The sequence below is a fragment of the Oncorhynchus kisutch genome, linkage group LG8, assembly GCF_002021735.2.
Source record: "Oncorhynchus kisutch isolate 150728-3 linkage group LG8, Okis_V2, whole genome shotgun sequence".
NCBI lineage: Eukaryota > Metazoa > Chordata > Actinopteri > Salmoniformes > Salmonidae > Oncorhynchus > Oncorhynchus kisutch.
The window spans coordinates 47,346,185-47,366,189 of NC_034181.2; the positions used below are offsets into that span (position 1 = coordinate 47,346,185).

The window sequence follows — 20,005 nt, forward strand, 5'->3', positions numbered from 1 at the left end:
TCGCTAGGACTTTTCCGCCATTTTGGTAACACTATCCAGTGGTTTCAGATCTAGTAAAATGGGACATCTCCAGCTGTCTCAAGTGTCTTGAAAGAGGTGGTAGAGGTTGAGTTCTGACTGGTCAAATGAAACGTTTACCATCGCAGTTTGACCCACCACGGCTGCTGTAGTTAGAAGAAGATTAATGGGTTTTGACGTGGAGTATTTCCGCAAAAACTGATTGAGAAGCGACATGTAATTTAGCTGGTTGCCGTTTTAGCTAGCTAGATTGAAACGGATTTTAGGGTCCCAGGTATACCATTTTTGTTCGCCCCTCATAAAACAACATCATGATTAAAGCCATACTAATATTCAACAACCATGGAAAACCTCGGCTTTCTAAATTCTACGAGCATTACGTGAGTATGCGAGTGTTTCTAATCTACTAGCTAGTAACGGTTAATAGCAAGCAAATCTGTCACACAGTTAACGTTAAAATGATCTAGCTAGATAACGTTACATACTGTACGTTACGAATCCAGTAAAGTTCAAGAGTAACTAGCTAACTAACTACACTGGAACTCTCGTGTAACGTTACTTTGTTTGATGTGACATCATAGCTAGCTAACAATACCTATTTCATTTTGGGCTGACAACTAGCTAACGTTAACTAGTTAGCTATGGCAATGTTGTTAGCTAAAACTTAGTTGTGCTAATTAACTGCATCATTATAGAAAACAGCATTACTTGTTAGCTAACGGTACTAGTCATATTCTGAAACGGTGTAATTTGAGATTAGGGCCGGTTTCCCAAAACCAATTTAATTGAATGTTCACCCATTTTGCCTTATTACATGTGATGGTAGTTGATCCCCCAAACTGATGTTTTTTAAACACTTTTTCTTTAGTCATCACTTGACATAGACTACAATGGATTATGAAAATGTGTCTAATGTTATATCACTCCAAACCAACTCATATTATACTGAACAATATAAACACTACATGCAACAGTTAACGATTTTATTGAGTTAGTTCAAATAAGTAAATGTCCATTTAAATAAATTAGGCCCTACTCAATGAATTCCACATGACTGTGCAGGGGCGAAGCCAATCAGAATGAGTTTCTGATCAGAGTCAGTTTCATAAGCTGTCCGGGTGTCTGGTTTAAGACAATCTTGCAGGTAAAGAAGCCAGATGTGGAGGTCCTGGGCTGACTTTGTTAACACATGGTCTGCTGTTGAGGCCGGTTGGCCAAATTTCTAAAACAATGTTGGATGCAGTTTATCGTTGAGAAATTAACATTCAATTCTCTGGCAACAGCTCTGGTGAACTTTCCTGTAATCAGCATGCCAATCATACGCTCCCTCAACTTGAGCCGTCTGTGGCATCATTGTGTGACAACTGCACATTTTAGTGGCCTTTTATTGTCCCCAGCACAAGGTGCACCTGTGTAATGATCATGCTGTTTAATCAGCTTCTTGATATGCCACACCTGTCAGGTGGATGGCTTATCCTGGCAAAGGAGAAATGCTCACTAAAAGGGATGTACAGAAATTTGTGCAAAACATTGAGAAATAAGGTTTTTGTGCGTATGAAACATTTCTGGGGTATTTTATTTCACCTCATGAAACATGGGACCAACACTTTGACATATATTTTTGTTCTGTTTACAGTACCAGTCAAAAGTTTGGACACACCTACTCATTCAAGGGTTTTTCTTGATGTTTACTATTTTGTACATTGTAGAATAATAATGAAGACATCAAAAGTATGAAATAAATAATACATCTGAGTTTACATTGGCGCCTTACGTTCAGAAGTTCCAAAACATCCTTTGATTTGGCAGAGAACCACATCAATTTACAGGAATACTCATAATAAATATTTCTAAAATATACAACTTATGCATGGAATTTTAGATGCACTTCTTAAAACCGCTGTGTCAGATGAAAACATTTTTTTGCGGAAAAAGCAAACCATGCAATAATCTGAATCGGCGCTCAGAGCCCAATCAAGACAAATAGTCGCCATATGATGCAGTCAACAAAAGTCATAAATAGCATTATAAATCTTCACTTACCTTTGCTGATCTTTGTAAGAATGCACTCCCAGGACTCCCACTTCCACAAGAAATGTTCATTTTGTTCGGTAATGTCCATTTATGTCCAAATAGTTACTTTTGTTAGAGCGTTTGGTAAACAAATCCAAAGTCACGAAGCGCATTCACTAAAAGTAGATGAAATGTCAAAGTTCCGTAACAGTAGAAACATGTCAAACGATGTATTGAATCAATCTTTAGGATGTTTTAACATATCTTCAATAACGTTCCAACCGGAGAATTCCATTGTCTTCAGTAGTGTGATGGAACAGAGCTCCCTCTCATGTGAACGCGCATGGTCAGCTCATGGCAGACCTTACTCATTCCCTTCTCCTTCGGCCCCACTTCACAGTGTTCTGCATCAGACAAGGTTCTAAAGACTGTTGACATCTAGTGGAAGCCTTAGGAAGTGCAAAATTACCAATACCCCACTGTATCTTCAATAGGAGCTGAGTTGAAAATCGACCAACCTCAGATTTCCCACTTCCGGGTTGGATTTTTTTCTCAGGTTTTTGCCTGCCGTATGAGTTCTGTTGTACTCACAGACATCATTCAAACAGTTTTAGAAACGTAATAATATGCATATTCTAGCAGTTATGACTTTGTAGCAGGCCGTTTACTCTGGGCATGCTTTTCATCCAGACGTGAAAATACTGCCCCCTTTCCCAAAGAAGTTAAATCACCCATTTGGTGAAGTAGGATGTAATTCAATGATAAATTAACAGGTACCGCATTGATTATATGCATCGCAGGACAAGCTAGATAAACTAGTAATATCATCAACCATGTGTAGCTAACTAGTGATTGTTAAGATTGATTGTTTTTTGTAAGATAAGTTTAATGCTAGCTAGCACCTTACCTTGGCTCCTTGCTGCACTCGCATAACAGGTAGTGAGCCTGCCACGCAGTCTCCTCGTGGAGTGCAATATAATCAGCCATAATCGGTGTCCGAAAATGCAGATTACCGATTGTTATGAAAACTTGAAATTGTCCCTAATTAATCGGCCATTCCAATGACTCGGTCGACCTCTAGTATAAAGGGTGTGTCACCCTTGTGGGAGAGAACCTTAACCACACTCCTAACCTTATGCCTAACCTTAAAGACCAAAAAGCTGTTTTTGTACATTCCTTTTCTTGAGGCAAGTCGAAGTTCTTGTAGCCAAAGTCTACGCCCCTTCATCGGTGATTGGTCAACAGTACTACTCCTAGTGGGAGTGGGAACATGCAGTGTGTTCTCATTCAAGGAGAGAGAACTAGTTTTCATTAGTGATGTGCAGTTTGCAATTTTAACGTCTTTGTACTGACTCAGAAGTTTGAGTGACTCGTTCATTTTAGTTGTTCTTTTGACCTGCCGGCCACTGACCACAGCAGGATTAATATGCGCTCATTCGGCTAAGCGGCACCGGGGAAGTGCTCTGACCAAATAGATCATGCTGCAGGCAGCAATAACATGGAGAAGAAAAATACATGTTTTGACCTGGTAATTGATTGCATGGTGCAAGAAGGAATGCAATTAATTGATTATTGAATATTATGATAGACACCTTTTTGTAGAACCAAAACATACACAGTCTGTGCTCAACAAACTCGATTTGAGAGCGAATTGTTTGTGCTTCGGTTCAAGCAATATTTAGCATATCACCCTCGAGCAATGCATTCAACCAAGAATCTTTCACAAACTCGTCTAGTTGCGCCCTCAACTAGACCTCCTTTCAAATGTATAAATAATATTGTATGCCTAGCAAGCAACAAATGTACGTTTAAAGCATACATTTACAAGTCTTTGTCACAAATGACAGCTCCATTGTTTATGGTGAAAGACAGGCTGGTAGAATTTTCAGTTCATCGTTCACCGGTAGGGGGTCCTGCGTCCTCTGGGCATTACTGACTCAAATGAACAAAATTATTTGAAAGATTTGTTCTTTTGACTGAACAAGTCAAAGATCAGATTAAGTAAAAATAATTGAAATTCCCATTACTGGTTTTCATGGCAATTTTTTTCACTTGAGAAATACTGCGCAAAACATCTTGGGTAGATTACATGAGTAAGGGCGTCCGCATGCTTCCCATCTGAAAGTTGGTGCATATATTATGATGACGTTTTGGTCTTCGGCAAATGATTTGATGTTTATTTTTTTACTGAGGAAAACCCAAGTTCGGTAGCTGAAGTCTACACCCCTTCGTCTGTGATTGGTCAAAAGGAGAGATTCTTCAATTAAGTATTTGCATTTATTATGGATCACAGCAGCAACTCATCCTGAGGTCCGGCAACATTAAGGCAGTTATATAAAAACATTACAGAGTTCACAACACACTCTGTGCCCTCAGGGCCCATACTCCACTACCACATCTGCAACGCATAATCCATATTTACATAGGGCGCATGTTATCATGTTACTTCACAGTCCCCGCTGTTCCATAAAGTGGATTTTTACCTGCTTTTATAATCTCATTCTACTGCTTGCATCAGTTACCTGATGTGGAATAGAGTTCCATGTAGTCATGGCTCTGTGTAGTACTGTGCGCCTCCCATAGTCTGTTCTGGACTTGGGGACTGTGAAGAGACCTCTGGCATGTCTTGTGGGGTATGCATGGGTGTTCGAGCTCTGTGCTAGTATTTTTAAACCAACAGCTCGGTACCTAAAGCTTATCAACACCTCTTATAAAAACAAGTAATGAGGAAGTCAATCTCTCTTCCACTTTGAGCCATAAGAGATGGACGTGCATGTCATTGTTAGCCCTCCGTGTACTTCTAAGGGCCAGCCGTGCTGCCCTGTCATGAGCCAACTTCAATTTCCCCAAGTCCTTCTTTGTGGCACCTGACCACACGACTGAATAGTAATCCAGGTGCGACAAAACCAGGGCCTGTAGGACCTGCCCTGTTGATAGTGTTGTTAAGTAGGCAGAGCAGCGCTTTATTATGGACAGACTTCTCCCCATCTTAGCTTCTGTTGTATCAATATGTATTGGCCATGACAGTTTCCAATTCGGGGTTACTCCAAGCAGTTTAGTCACCTCAACTTGTTCAATTTCCATATTATTCATTACGAGATGTAGTTGAGGTTTAGGGTTTAGTAAATGATTTGTCCCAAATAAAATGCTTTTAGTTTTGGAAATATTTAGGACTATCTTATTCCTTGCTACCCATTCCGAAACTAACTGCAGCTCTTTAAGTGTTGCAGTCATTTGAGTCGCTGTAGTAGCTGATGTGTTTAATGTTGAGTCATCCGTAAAGTTGAAGTCGGGAAGTTTACATACACCTTCGGCAACTACATTTAAACTCAGTTTAAACTCAATTCATGGCATTTTAATCCTAGTAAAAATTCCTCATTTTAGGTCAGTTAGGATCACCACTTTATTTTAAGAATGTGAAATGTTAGAATAATAGTATAGAGTGATTTTAATTTCAGCTTTTATTTCTTTCATTACATTCCCAGTGGGTCAGAAGTTTACATACACTCAATTAGTATTTAGTAGCATTGCCTTTAAATTGTTTAACTTGGGTCAAACGTTTCGGGTAGCCTTCCACAAGCTTCCCACATAGATGAGATCCTCAGACCCCTTGTGAGACCATATGCTGGTGTGGTTGGCCCTGGGTTCCTCCTAATGCAAGACAATGCTAGACCTCATGGCTGGAGTGTGTCAGCAGTTCCTGCAAGAGGAAGGCATTGATGCTATGGACTGGCCTGCCCGTTCCCCAGACCTGAATCCAATTGAGCACATCTGGGACATCATGTCTCGCTCCATCCACCAACACCACAGACTGTCTAGGAGTCGGCGGATGCTTTAGTCCAGGTCTGGGAGGAGATCCCTCAGGAGACCATCCGCCACCTCATCAGGAGCATGCCCAGGCGTTGTAGGGAGGTCATACAGGCACGTGGAGGCCACACACACTACTGAGCCTCATTTTGACTTGTTTTAAGGACATTACATCAAAGTTGGATCAGCCTGTAGTGTGGTTTTCCAATTGAATTTTGAGTGTGACTCCAAATCCAGACCTCCATGGGTTGATACATTTGATTTCCATTGATAATTGTGTGTGATTTTGTTGTCAGCACATTCAACTATGTAAAGAAAAAAGTATTTAATAAGAATATTTCATTCATTCAGATCTAGCATGTGTTATTTTAGTGTTCCCTTAATTTTTTTGAGCAGTGTACAGAACTCAGATTTCCCACTTCCTGGTTGGATTTTTCTCAGGTTTTCGCCTGCCATATGAGTTCTGTTATACTCACAGACATCATTCAAACAGTTTTAGAAACTTCAGAGTGTTTTCTATCCAATGCTACTAATAATATGCATATATTAGCATCTGGGACATAGTAGAAGGCAGTTTACTCTGGGCACCTTATTCATCCAAGCTACTCAATACTGTCCCCCTGTCACCAAGAAGTTAACCTCTAGTGACTCCCCATCCCGCGTGCGGGAGCGTAATCATCGCCTGACACTAATTAGCATAACGCAACAGACATAAATATTCCTAGAAAATATTCCTATTCATGAAAATCACAAATTAAATATATTGAGACACAGCTTAGCCTTTTGTTAATCACCCTGTCATCTCAGATTTTCAAAATATGCTTTACAGCCAAAGCTAGACAATAATTTGTGTAAGTTTATCGATAGCCTAGCCTAGCATTTTGTCCAGCTAGCAGCAGGTAACTTGGTCACGGAAATCAGAAAAGCAATCCAATTAAATTGTTTACCTTTGATGAGCTTCGGATGTTTTCACTCACGATACTCCCAGTTAGATAGCAAATTTTCATTTTTTTCCAAAAATATTATTTTTGTAGGCGAAATAGCTCCGTTTGTTCTTCACGTTTGGCTGAGAAATCGCCCGGAAATTGCAGTCACGAAAACGGCGAAAAATATTCCAAATTAGCTCCATAATATCGACAGAAACATGGCAAACGTTGTTTATAATCAATCCTCAAGGTGTTTTTCAAATATCTATTCGATAATATATCCATCGGGACAATTCGTTTTTCATTAGGACCGATTGGAGTAATGTCTACCTCTGTATTTTACGCGAGAATCTCTCTGGGAGCATCAGGTGACCACTTGCACAATGTAGCCGCATATGGGTATTCTTCAACATAAATGCGTAAATCTACGTCACAATGCTGTAGACACCTTCGGGAATACGGAGAAAGAGTAATCTGGTTGATAGCCCATTCTTTGCTCAATAGGGACTCATTGGAACGCAGTGCTTTCAAAACATGAGGCACTTCCGGATTGGATTTTTCTCAGGCTTTCGCCTGCAACATCAGTTCTGTTATACTCACAGACAATATTTTTACAGTTTTGGAAAATTTAGAGTTTTCTATCCTAAGCTGTTTTCTATCCTAATTATATGCATATTCTAGCATCTTGTCCGTTTTTTTTCCCAAAAATGAAAATACTGCCCCCTAGTCACAAGAAATTTGTGGAGTGGTTGAAAAACGAGTTTTAATGACTCCAACCTAAGTGTATGTAAACTTCTGACTTCAAATGTACATAGACACACTGGCCTTACTCAAAGCCAGTGGCATGTCGTTTAGTAACCGGTTAGTTGAGCTAGTATGTACATGTAGGTAGAGTTCATTAAAGTGACTATGATGTTCAGGAGTCTTATGGCTTGGGGTAGAATCTATTTAGAAGCCTCTTGGACCTAGACTTGGTGCTCAGGTACAGCTTGCTGTATGGTAGCAGAGAGAAAACAGTCTATGACTATGGTGGCTGGAGTCTTTGACAATTTTCAGGGCCTACCTCTGACACCGCCTGGTATAGAGATCCTGGATGGCAGGAAGCTTGGCCCCAGTGATGTACTGGGGTGTTCACACTACCCTCTGTGGTGCCTTGCGGTTGGAGGCCGAGCAGTTGCCATACCATGCAGTGATGCAACCAATCAGGATGCTCTCGATAATGCAGCTGTAGAACTTTTGAGCATCTGAGGACCCATGCCAAATCTTTTCAGTCTCCTGAGGGGGAATAGGTTTTGTCGTGTCCGCTTCACGACTGTCATGGTGTGCTTGGACCATGTTAGTTTGTTGGTGATGTGGACACCAAGGAACTTGAAGCTCTCAACTTTCTCCGCTGCAGCCCCGTCGGTAAGAATGGGGGCATGCTCGGTCCTCATTTTCCTGTAGTCCACAATCATCTCCTTTGTCTTGATCACTTTGAGGGAGAGGTTGTTGTCCTGTCACCACAGGGCCAGGTCTCTGACCACCTCCTTATAGGCTGTTTTGCTCTCGGTGATCAGGCCTACCACTATTTTATGAGGGTGTTGGAGTCGTGCCTGGCCATGCAGTCATGAGTGAAATGGGATTACATTAGGGGCTGAGCACACACCTCTGAGGGGCCCCTGTGTTGAGGATCAGCGTGGTGGATGTGTTACCTTTCCTTACCACCTGAGGGCTGCCCGTCAGGAAGTCCAGGATCCAGTTGCAGTGGGAGGTGTTTAGTCCCAGGGTCCTTAGCTTATTGATGAGCTTTGAGGGCACTTTGGTTTTGAACGGAGCTGTAGTCAATCAATAGCATTCTCACATAGGTGTTCCTTCTGTCCAGGTAGGAAAGGGCAGTGTGGAGTGCAATAGAGACTGCATCATCTGTGGATCTTTGGGGCGGTATGCAATTTGGAGTGGGTCTAGGATTTCTGGGATGATGTTGTTGTGAGCCATGACCAGCCTTTCAAAGCACTTCATAGCTACAGATGTGAGTGCTACGGGTCGGTAGTCATTTAGGCAGGTTACCTTAGTGTTCTTGGGCACAGACACTATGTTGGTCTGCTTAAAACATGTTGGTATTACAGACTCGAACAGGGAGAGGTTGAAAAATGTCATTGAAGACACTTGCTAGTTGGTCAGCGCATTCTTGCAGTACATGTCCTGGTAATCCAGCTGGCCCTGCGGCCTTGTGAATGTTGACCTGTTTAAAGGTCTTACTCACGTTGGCAATGGAGAGCGTGATCACACAGTCTTCTGGTACAGCTGGTGCTATCATGCATGTTTCGGTTTCTGGTTGGGGTATGTATGTATGGTCACTGTGGGGACGACGTCATCGATGTACTTATTGATGAAGCCAATGACAGATGTGGTGTACTCCTTAATGCCATTGGTGGAATTCCGCAACGTATTCCAGTCTGTGCTAGCAAAACAGTCCTGTAGCTTAGCATCTGCTTCATCTGACCACTTTTCTATTGATCTAGTCACTGGTGCTTCCTGCTTTAATGTTTGCTTGTAAGCAGGAATCAGGAGGATAGAATTATGATCAGATTTGCCAGATGGAGGGTGAGGGAGAGCTGTGTGTGGAGTATAGGTGGTCCAGAGTTTTCCCTCAGGTTAAACTTTTAACACGTTGATAGAAATTAGGTAACACTGATTTAAGTTTCCCTGCATTAAAGTCCACGGCTACTAGGAGCGCTGCCTCTTGGCTGTTTTTTTATTGTTTTCTTATGGTGGAATACAGCTCATTCAATGCTATCTTCGTGCCATCCTCTTACTGTGGTGGTATGTAAACACCCACAAAGAATATAGATAAACTCTCTCTGTCGGTAATGTGGTCTGCAGCTTATCATGAGAAACTCTACCTCAGGCGAGCAATGGCTAGAGACTTCCTTAGATATCGTGCACCAGCTGTTGTTTACAAAAATACATAGACCGCCTCCCCTTATCTTACCAGACGCCTCTGTTTTATCCTGCCGGTACGTCGTATAACCAGTATGTTGATTTTGTCGTCGTTCAGCCACTACTCCGTGAAGCATAAGATGTTCATTTTTAGTATCCCGTTGGTAGTTTAATCTTCTCAATAACTAATTTTAATGTCCAAAGATTGCATGTTTGCGAGCAGAATTGAGGGGAGTGGGGGTTTATTCGATCGCCTCCTCCTCAGAAGGCAGCCCGCCCTCCGGCCTCTCTTTCTCCACCTCCTCTTCACGCAGATCACTGGGGTCGGGGCCTGTTCCCGAGGGAGCCGTGTATCCACGAGTCGTGAAAGAAGAAAAAGGATTCTGATAGTCGTTTGTAATCACAGTCCTGATGTCGTCTAGAAGTTATTTTCAGTCATAAGAGACAGTAGCGACAACATTATGTACAAAAATAGTAAAAAAATAAGTTACGAACAAAAAAACAATCGGTTGGGGGCACGTAAAATGTCTGCCTTCTGCTCCGGCGCCATTTTACTTGGCAATCATCAGTCATTTGTGTAAGTGCTGTGCTTGTTGAGTGTCCTTCCCTATATGCGTGTTGAAATTCTGTTGTTAATTTGTTTACTGTGAAATGGTATTGTATCTGGTCAAACACTATTTTTTCCATTTGTTTACTTAGGGTTGGTATCAGGCTGATTGGTTGCCTATTTGAGCCTGTAAGGGGTCTTTCCTATTCTTGGGTAGCGGAATGACTTTAGCTTCCCTCCAGGCTTGAGGGCACACACTTTCTAGTAGGCTTAAATTGAAGATGTGGTAATATTGTCCGCTATTATCCTCAGTAATTTTCCATCCAGATTGTCAGACCCCGGTGGCTTTTCATTGTTGAAAGATAATAATTTGTTCACCTCTTCCACACTGACTTTACGGAATTCAGAAGTACAATTCTTGTCTTTCATAATGTATGTGTGTATGTATGTATGTATGCATGCATGTATGTCTATATATATATATATATATATATATATATATGTGTGTGTGTGTATATATATCTCTTTCAACAATGAAAAGCCACATATATATATATATATATATATATATATATATATATATATATATATATATATATATATATATATAAATAAATTTCCTCGGCAAATACGTCAATTCATTAGATTTCTTGAGTTAGATTAATTCAGACTATTTTGAGGAACTGTTTACTGGCTACGGCGTTGCAAGAGGGACAAACGGAATCATTGCTGCTTTTTTTTCTACTTCAAGCGTATGTTTTTATAAGGGAGTATGCGAGACGCAGATGTTCACTTTGCCTAGTAGGGTCCTGCTATGAGCAAACCGAGCCTAGTAGGCAGATGCCTTAAGACCTCGGCTAAAGCGTGCATCTTAGCCTTTACATAATTACTGTTTACGCAATCCCAAACCGGTCCATTTATAAATCACATTCTGGGTCAGGTGGGCATAATTTGAAAGCTTGTTTTTTGTCACCAACGTGACTAGCTAAATGATAAAATACTATCTTAGTGTTAGGCTTTCACTAAGAAATGAAGAGAAGCAGCTCGTGATATTGGTGCGCATAGAATGGAGTTGAGTGCACGGTTGATGCATGGTCTGCGGCACTTTTTTTTCACAATACAACAAACAGGCTCATTCTGTTCAGAACAATCCAGGGTAAAACGCCATGTGATCTTGTAACTATATCAAACATGGTTATCATAAACATCTACTCTATATTACAGGAGTTTTATGATATGGCAATGTGAAGTGCATGTTTGGCTTGTTTGTATGATATCAAAACCATAATTATTATAATCCTCAAAAGTCTCAACTTTTAAAACACGCTACATAACCAAAAGTATGTGGACACCTGCTTGTCAAACATCTCATTCCATCATCGTGGGCATTAATATGGAGTTGATCCCCCCCCCCCCCCCCCCCCCCATTGCTGCCATAATAGCCTCCACTCTTCTAGGAAGGCTTTCCACGGACCTTCTTTAACCTGTCTCTTCTCTCTGGTGAGGTTCTCATTGCTTGGAAGGCAGTCACAGTTTGTCCTTTATTTAAAGGGGAGATCAAGCTGATCTTAAATGTTATAGGCCTATTTCTATTTTGCCCTGTTTATCAAAAGTGTTCGGAAAACTTGTTAATAATTAACTGACTCTTTCTTGATGTGTATATAGTATTCTCTCTGGTATCCAATCTGGTTTCCGCTCAGGTTATGGATGTATCACTTCAACCTTAAAGGTCCTCAATGATGCCACCATTGCCCTTGATTCTAAGCAATGTTGTGCTGCTATTTTTATTGACTTGGCCAAAGATTTTGATACGGTAGACCATTCCATTCTTGTGGGCCGGCTAAGGAGTATTAGTGTCTCTGATGGGTCTTTGACCTGGTTTGCTAATTACCTCTCTCAAAGAGTGTATAAAGTCAGAACATCTGCTGTCTCCGCCACTGCCTGTCATCAAGGGTGTACCCCAAGGCCCGATCCTAGGCCTCACACTCTTCTCAATTTACATCAACAACATAGCTCAGGCAGTAGGAAGCTCTCTCATAATTTATATGCAGATGATAGTCTTATACTCAGCTGGCCCCTCCCTGGATTTTGTGTTAAATGCTCTCCAACAAAGCTTTCTTAGTGTCCAACAAGCTTTCTCTGCCCTTAACCTTGTTCTGAACACCTTCAAATCAAAGGCCATGTGGTAAGAAAAATACCCCTCTCCCCACAGGTGTGATTACTACCACCTGAGGGTTTAGAGCTTGAGGTAGTCACCTCATACAAGTACTTGGGAGTATGGCTAGATGTTACAATGTCCTTCTCTCAGCACATATCAAAGCTGCAAGCTAAAGTTAAATCTATACTTGGTTTCCTATATCGTAATCGCTCCTCTTTCACCCCAGCTGCCAAACTAACCCTGATTCCGATGACCATGCTAGATTACAGAGACATAATTTATAGATCGGCAGGTAAGTGTGCTCTCGAGAGGCTAGATGTTCTTTACTGTTTTGCCATCAATGCTACTTAATGGACACATCACTGCACTTAATACTCTGTAAACTGGTCATCTCTGTATACCCATCGCAAGACCCACTGGTTGATGCTTATTTATTAAACCCTCTTAGGCCTCACTACCCCCTATCTGAGATATCTACTGCAGCCTTCATCCTCCACATACAACACCCGTTCTGCCAGTCACATTCTGTTATTAAAGGTCCACAAAGCGCACATATCCCTGGGTCGCTCGTCTTTTCAGTTCGTTGCAGCTAGCAACTGGAACGAGCTGCAAAAAAACACTCAAACTAGACCGTTTTATCTCCATCTCTTCATTCAAAGACTCAATCATGGACACTCTTACTGACAGTTGTGGCTGCTGTGGGTGATGTATTGTTGTCTCTACCTTCTTGCCCTTTGTGCTGTTGTCTGTGACCAATAATGTTTGTACCATGTTTTGTGCTGCTACCGTGTTATGTTGCTACCATGTTGTCATGTGTTGCTGCCATGCTATACTGTTGTCTTAGGTCTCTACTGTTTCTCTTGTCGTGATGTGTGTTTTGTCCTATTTGTATTTAATAAAACATTTTCATTTTTAATCCCAGCCCTCATCCTTTTGGAAGGCCGTCATTGTAAATAAGAATCTGTTCTTAACTGACTTGCCTAGTTAGATAAATAAAAAATAAAATAAATAGTTGTTGGAACATTGCTGCAGGGACTTGCTTCCATTCAGCCACAAGTATTAGTGAGGTCGGGCACTGATGTTGGGAGATTAGGCCTGGCTCGCAGTCAGGGCTCTGTGCAGGCCAGTCAAGTTCTTCCACACTGATCTCAACAAAAATGTCTGTCTGGACCTCGCTTTGTGCACAGGAGCATTGTCATGCTGAAACAGGGCCTTCCCCAAACTGTTGCCACAAAGTTGGAATCACTGAATTGTCTATAATGTCATTGTTTGCTGTACTGTTAAGATTTCCTTTCACTGGAACTAAGGGGCCTAGCTCGAGCCATGAAAAACAACCCCAGACCATTATTCCACCGCCAACAATCTTTACAGTTGGCACTGTGCGTTCGGGCAGGAAGTGTTCTCCTGGCATCTGCCAAATTCATCCGTCGGACAGCCAGATAGTGAAGCGTGATTCATCATTCCAGAGAACGCGTTTCCACTGCTCCAGAGTCCAATGGCGGCAAGCTTTACACCACTCCAGCCAACTCTTGGCATTGTTTACGGTGATCTTAGGCTTGTGTGTGGCTTTCTCCTTCTGGTTCCCAAGAGAGTGATAGCACAAGACTTGGAAAGCAACAAAAAGGCACTTAAAACAACAGCATTAATAACGTGTTAAGATAGGCAGAATTATAAATGCATGACAACCCAAAATGTGATAACATGACAATTCCCACTCCCTCTTAGCCTATGCCTTCAGGATACTTTTCTGCTGAGGTTGGCAAAAATGAAAGCCCTAAAAAGCCTCCTCGTGCTTTCTCCCAGTCTTCCCAGTCAGACTACAGGATCTAAGAGGTGTTCCCAAGCCATGTCATTCTCACTTTGCTCCCCATCTTCCTCCATAGCCACCCGATATATACTTGCGGTAGCCTTATCAATTTGACCTCATCTTGAGGTAACTCAACACTGTGTAGTCGTTTTAATATCAATGCCCTCGGCACACGATATCCCAACAATATCACCAAAGTAACCCTTGCTATTACTAACACTGCTCCTGACACATATCTCACAACACCCATCATTTGTGCCGTAGTCCAGTTCTATGCTGTTACTATAGCATCCTTCACTGCTACTACTACTGCTCCTTCAGTTACTGTCCCTACAGCGACTGCCGGGAGAATAGCGATTGCCTGGAATCTGTCTTCTGCTCTTTGTGGTGGTTAATTTCTTTACTATCAAATGAGGGGAGACAAACTTATCACACAACTCAGAGTTCTACTTAAACTAAGTCTAATCACGTATTAATAATGGAGCAGGTCAATACAACGCACACATATAAAGTGAATTGATTGAGTGCCCTACAATAATGATGGCTGGTCGACGAATCGCCAAAAGTACAACGGTCCTTTTTATAGCTAAAATTGCACCCCTTTCAACTTACATGATGAACAGATGTAAAGAATGGGTCACAAGGTTAAGATTTGTATGAAAGATACTTATAATTCACAGCAGACAGTATCTGCTGTAAAAACAGTTCTCTCTCCCTGGTACCAAATAGAACAGAAACATTAACTCAAGCACTGGAATGGGGATCTCTTTAGGTTTTATCACCCAAAAGACATTGTAAATCAAATCAAATCAAATCAAATTTATTTATATAGCCCTTCGTACATCAGCTGATATCTCAAAGTGCTGTACAGAAACCCAGCCTAAAACCCCAAACAGCAAGCAATGCAGGTGTAGAAGCACGGTACATAAATCTCCTGTTAGTGTTATCTCCCAGAGGCCCATCCTCAGTAGAACACACACACAGATGAGTGATCTTAACAACCCCTTTTTCTGTTGCATGAAACAACCATTTGATGCAATAATAGCAGTATAACAATCTTGTAACTTCCACCGTATCTTTGATTATCTTCGCTTCACTTAGGACTGAACCTTTCAGATACTCCCTACCTGTCTCCCAGTTCATTCCCTGGTCCTTAGCCACCAACATCTCCAATGACCTCATGTGTTCTGCTACAGTTGCTACCTGTGGATAGTACTTTCCTGTGCTCAAGTTAGGTACTCATCCCAAGGCCAATCTACACTCTACCCGTTTGTGAACACCCTTGTTACGGTGTAGACTTTGGGTCCCAACGGTTGATGAGCAGCCACCTTCTGACACTTTGCGTTTACCGTCACTCGGTCCCAAGGTATGTCAAGTACAAATCCCTAATTTGTGACTTGACTAATACTGGTAATCCCCGCCGCTTGCGGCCTATACGGGCAATGAAAAGCATGGGAGATTCCCAAAGCCTATACGTACCGCTTGTAGCACTTTAGAAGTGAAATGCGTTCCTTGATCAGAATCTAATGAATCCGAAATAAGCCCCGTCTCGGTATCACTTCCCTTAACAAAGTTTGCCACAAAGTTCGCTGATGCTGAGGAAGTTGCAAATACTTCTGTCCATCTTGAAAATCTGTCCACCACCACCATGCATGGGTCTTCCCCCTGATCCGAGGGAGTGGCCCTATAAAGTCTATCTGCAATGATGTAAATGGTCCTTCCGGCAGGGGTTGCTGTCGGGTAGGAGTAGGCAATATTATGTTGTGCACATATCACACCTTTTAACCCAGTCCCGAAATGTTCCTAACACGCCCTTTCCCCACCATGTCGTCTTGAACTGAGAGGACATATTCACTGCCGATTTGATGGGTTGGTCCATGATATATTCCAGGAAGAGTAACCTGTATCCCGCTTGGAGCCACGGGCCTTCCAGTGGTAGTGTTATACCACAACCCTTCAGTGTCTACTAACCACTCCCACATTTTACAGTTTACAGTTTGCTGCTGTAAATCTTTTAGACTTAAAATACCAGCCTTCGTATTCACAATATTTACATGTGGTTCTTGAACACTTTCTCTCACCAAGGCTGCCTGCCGCCTTAGCCATTTCGTCGGCTCTACGATTACCTATGGCGATTTCATCTGTACGACTACTATGAGCTTCACATTTCACTACTAATTTACTGGGTAACTGACATGCTTCTAATAATGCCTCTACCTCCAGTCCATTTTTTTATTGGTGTTCCCTTCGCTGTTAACATGCGCCGTTGTGACCACAATGTACCGACTTCATGAACTACCACAAATGCATGTCGAGTCTGTATGCGAGTCACATGTATGCGATTCACCCTCCCCAGGCAACGGCATTAACGATGCAGGATTCAAAGCACCAATCTTGTGAAATTGTAGATTTTTCCCATTTAACGTTAACTCTCATTTTGTCCACCTTGTACTAGTAACATGCTGTGCTTTCGTGCTGTTCACTATGGCTGCTACTGAATGTGGAACATACAAAATCAACTTTTTTTTGGACCCATTTTGTAATCGAAGCCGTGTTATGCAATACAATTTCTGTCGCCTGTACTGACCTAAGGCACGGTGAAATTCCTCGTCCCACCGAGTCCAGCGATTTACTCCAGTACATTACCGGTCTTTCCCTACCCCCATGATTTTGCATAACCACCGCGCTAAAATGTCCTTCCTGTTCATTAAAAAAAATGTTTGGTAATGGTTTGGTAATCCCAATGCTGGCGCTTGACAAAATTGCTACTTAGGCTCGACAAATGCCTCATCACACTCTTGACTCCACTCTATCCTTTCATGAGGACCCTTCCCCCCCTTTCGTCAACTCTGTCTCAGCAATTTCGGAGAATGGCGGAATAAAATGTGTAACAAAATTCAAAACTCAAGTTTTCCTGAGTGTGCGAGGAGTGTTTGGCCGTGCCAAACAATGTGTTGTTTCTACCCGATTCCGGGTAATGTGTTTCGTGCCTTTAGAAATCTAAACCCCCAAATATGTTACCTCTTGCTTTGCTAGTTGTGCTTTCTCATATGATGCTTTATGAACCTGCTCTGCCAAATAGCCTACCAATGTGGTGAGGTCTATCATATGAGGTTCTTCATCTTTTGACGCTAATAACAAATCATTTTATGTATTGTACTAACACAGAACCTTCATATCGACACCCTTTTAATGGTTTCAATGCAGAATGATACCAAGTGGGACTATTTGTAAATCCCATCGGCGCCCTTGCCCACGTATATTGCTCCCCCTGGCAACAGAACCCGAACCGGTGTTGTGACTCCTCAGCCACTGGCACAGACCAAAATCCATTTTTTATGTATAACACACTGTAGCATTCTGAGTGAGGGAATGGATGCCAATAGGTCTGCCAAATCTGCTACCACTGGTGTGCTTTTCACTGCATGTTTATGCTGCGAAAATCCACAGTAATTCTTCATTTTTAGTCCTTTTTCACTGGGTGTAAAGGGCTGTTACATCGAGCTGGTCCACGGATCACTATGCCACATTCAAGTAATAGTGGAAGGTCTTCTGTCACCGATTTCTCCGCCTCTGGTTTAGTAGGGTATTGCTTCATTGGTTCTTCCTCAACCACAACAGGCTTGCAACTTTTGAGTAGACCTCAATCTCATGCCTCTTTTGCCGCGAGTGGATGGTCCTGAAACAACAATTGTTCGGCTTTTGCCGTTCTTACTGCCAATTTTAATTTGGTAACTTTCAAAATCTATTCTCCCGGGCACCTTGTAAAGATTATCCAAACCCAAAATCAGTTCTATTCCCGTAGCCATGTAAAATGATCCTGGTATTGTTATTGGTCCTAGGTTTAATGACATAGGTAATAGCTGTATCGCCTTAGATGGTGCCTCTGTTACCCCACTGAATGTGATACTTTTCCCTGTCGTAAATTTAGCAAATCTTTTCAGCTTAAGGAATCAGTGATATTTGAGCACCTGTATCTATTAGAAAGTTGTGTGAGACGTGACCTCCTACGGCTCCTTTCACATAAAAAAACGTAACCTCTATGAACCGCTATTGATCGAACGGAGGCCATGCACTGCTATGTAAAATGTTCCTGTCCGTCTGCCTTCAAGACGGTTTGCAGCTGCTCTTTTGACAGCCGCAAAGACTTGTATACTGGCATTTCCAGGTTCCAGTACCACCCAACACTCATTTTTCCTATGTCCAATAGCCCCACACACACAACCGGGAGCTAACGCCCTGTGCCTTATCTTAGGTTCCATAGGTTCGCTACCCTTTCCTGTTTCCTTATCTTTCCTTGGCCATCGAATCCACTGTTAGTGACTTTCACTGTGGCAGCATTAACCACTCGTACAGCTGCAGAGTAAACTGAATTAGACTCCACTCTCAACACTGCTTGTACTATTTCATCCCAATGAGAATGCTGGTCTACTACCCTTGCGATAGCCGCTTTGATAACAGGTTTCAAACCTGCTGTCAAAGCTGGTGTATCAATTCCTACATTTTGATCATATCTATCCCCCATTGTCAGGTTAGTACACAAACCATCATCCATCCGATCCACATATAATCACATGTTTTCTGCACAAAACTATGCACAATATTGGCATGTTAGAAACTTTAACTCCTTACTACATCGCACAGTTCATGCTTGATCTGATTTATCTCTACAGAAACTGCACATCGAGCTCAGGAAAAAAACAGAATGAAAATTAATTCAAATAACTGACATAGTTCAATTAGTTGTAAAAAAAAAAAAAAGAAGCTCAGCACTACCTAGAAGGCTAAATAAACCCTTGATCACCAGAATGTCATGAGTAGATATTAATGCTCCAATCTAATAATGTTAGATGACATCAGTAAAGTGTTATTATTATTATTATTTTTCATCTCTGCTTCTCTCGCTCAGCATAGACGTTTGGGGATCGGGGAGAAAATGCAATAGATTTTTTTAAACAGGAACGGTTTTCTGTGCAAAATGTCCAAATTACATCAGTTTGACTGGTTTTAAGGAAAATAAAATCTGATAACTATTTTTTAAATAAGATTTCAGTTCAGCTTGGATGCATATTTGATGTAGTTGAAATACTATTAGCTTTTATGATGCTGATAAAGATGGCACCTCCAACTCTGCTGACGGTCCCTAACTGCGCATTCATTCTCTCAAGATACTGAAAGAAAATAAATCCCAATTCCCCACTCCTGTTACCGAGTCAAAATGTAAATTTTGTGTATAATTTTACTGCAAAAAAATGCTGAATTCTGCAGGAGTTAATTTTTAAAATGTATTTCACCTTTATTTAACCAGGTAAGCAAGTTGAACAAGTTCTCATTTACAATTGCGACCTGGCCATGATAAAGCAAAGCAGTTCGACACATACAATGACACAGAGTTACACATGGGGTAAAACAAACATACAGTCAATAATACAGTAGAAACCAGTCTATATACGATGTGAGCAAATGAGGTGAGATAAGGGAGGTAAAGGCAAAAAAAAGGCCATGGTGGCAAAGTAAATACAATATAGCAAGTAAAACACTGGAATGGTAGATTTGCAGTGGAAGAAGTTAACATTGAACTTAGGGTATGTGAGAGGTTATAGACCTACAGTCAGTATCCATATTTCAGGAGGCATGAGGACTGCAGATGTGACCAGGGCAATAAATTGCAATGTCCGTACTGTGAGACGCCTAAGACAGCGCTACAGGGAGACAGGACGGACAGCTGATCGTCCTTGCAGTGGCAGACCATGTGTAATACCTGCACAGGATCGGTACATCCGAACATTATACCTGCAGGACAGGTACAG

The 20,005-nt window shown here is 41.7% G+C and overlaps 1 protein-coding gene across 4 annotated transcripts in view; it reads left to right on the plus strand.

The window, feature by feature from the left end:
* The window catches only part of LOC109895599 (AP-3 complex subunit sigma-1), a 29,774-nt gene continuing 9,769 nt past the window's right edge, over nucleotides 1-20,005 (plus strand). For 2 of the 4 annotated variants that reach the window (XM_020489433.2, XM_020489434.2), the window contains exon 1: nucleotides 26-398. In XM_020489433.2, coding sequence (XP_020345022.1) covers nucleotides 330-398 — 69 coding nt within the window. In that variant the 5' untranslated portion in view covers nucleotides 26-329. Of the gene's footprint in view, nucleotides 399-20,005 lie in introns of all 4 variants that reach the window. The other 2 variants (XM_020489432.2, XR_004210833.1) reach the window with 2 other exon arrangements.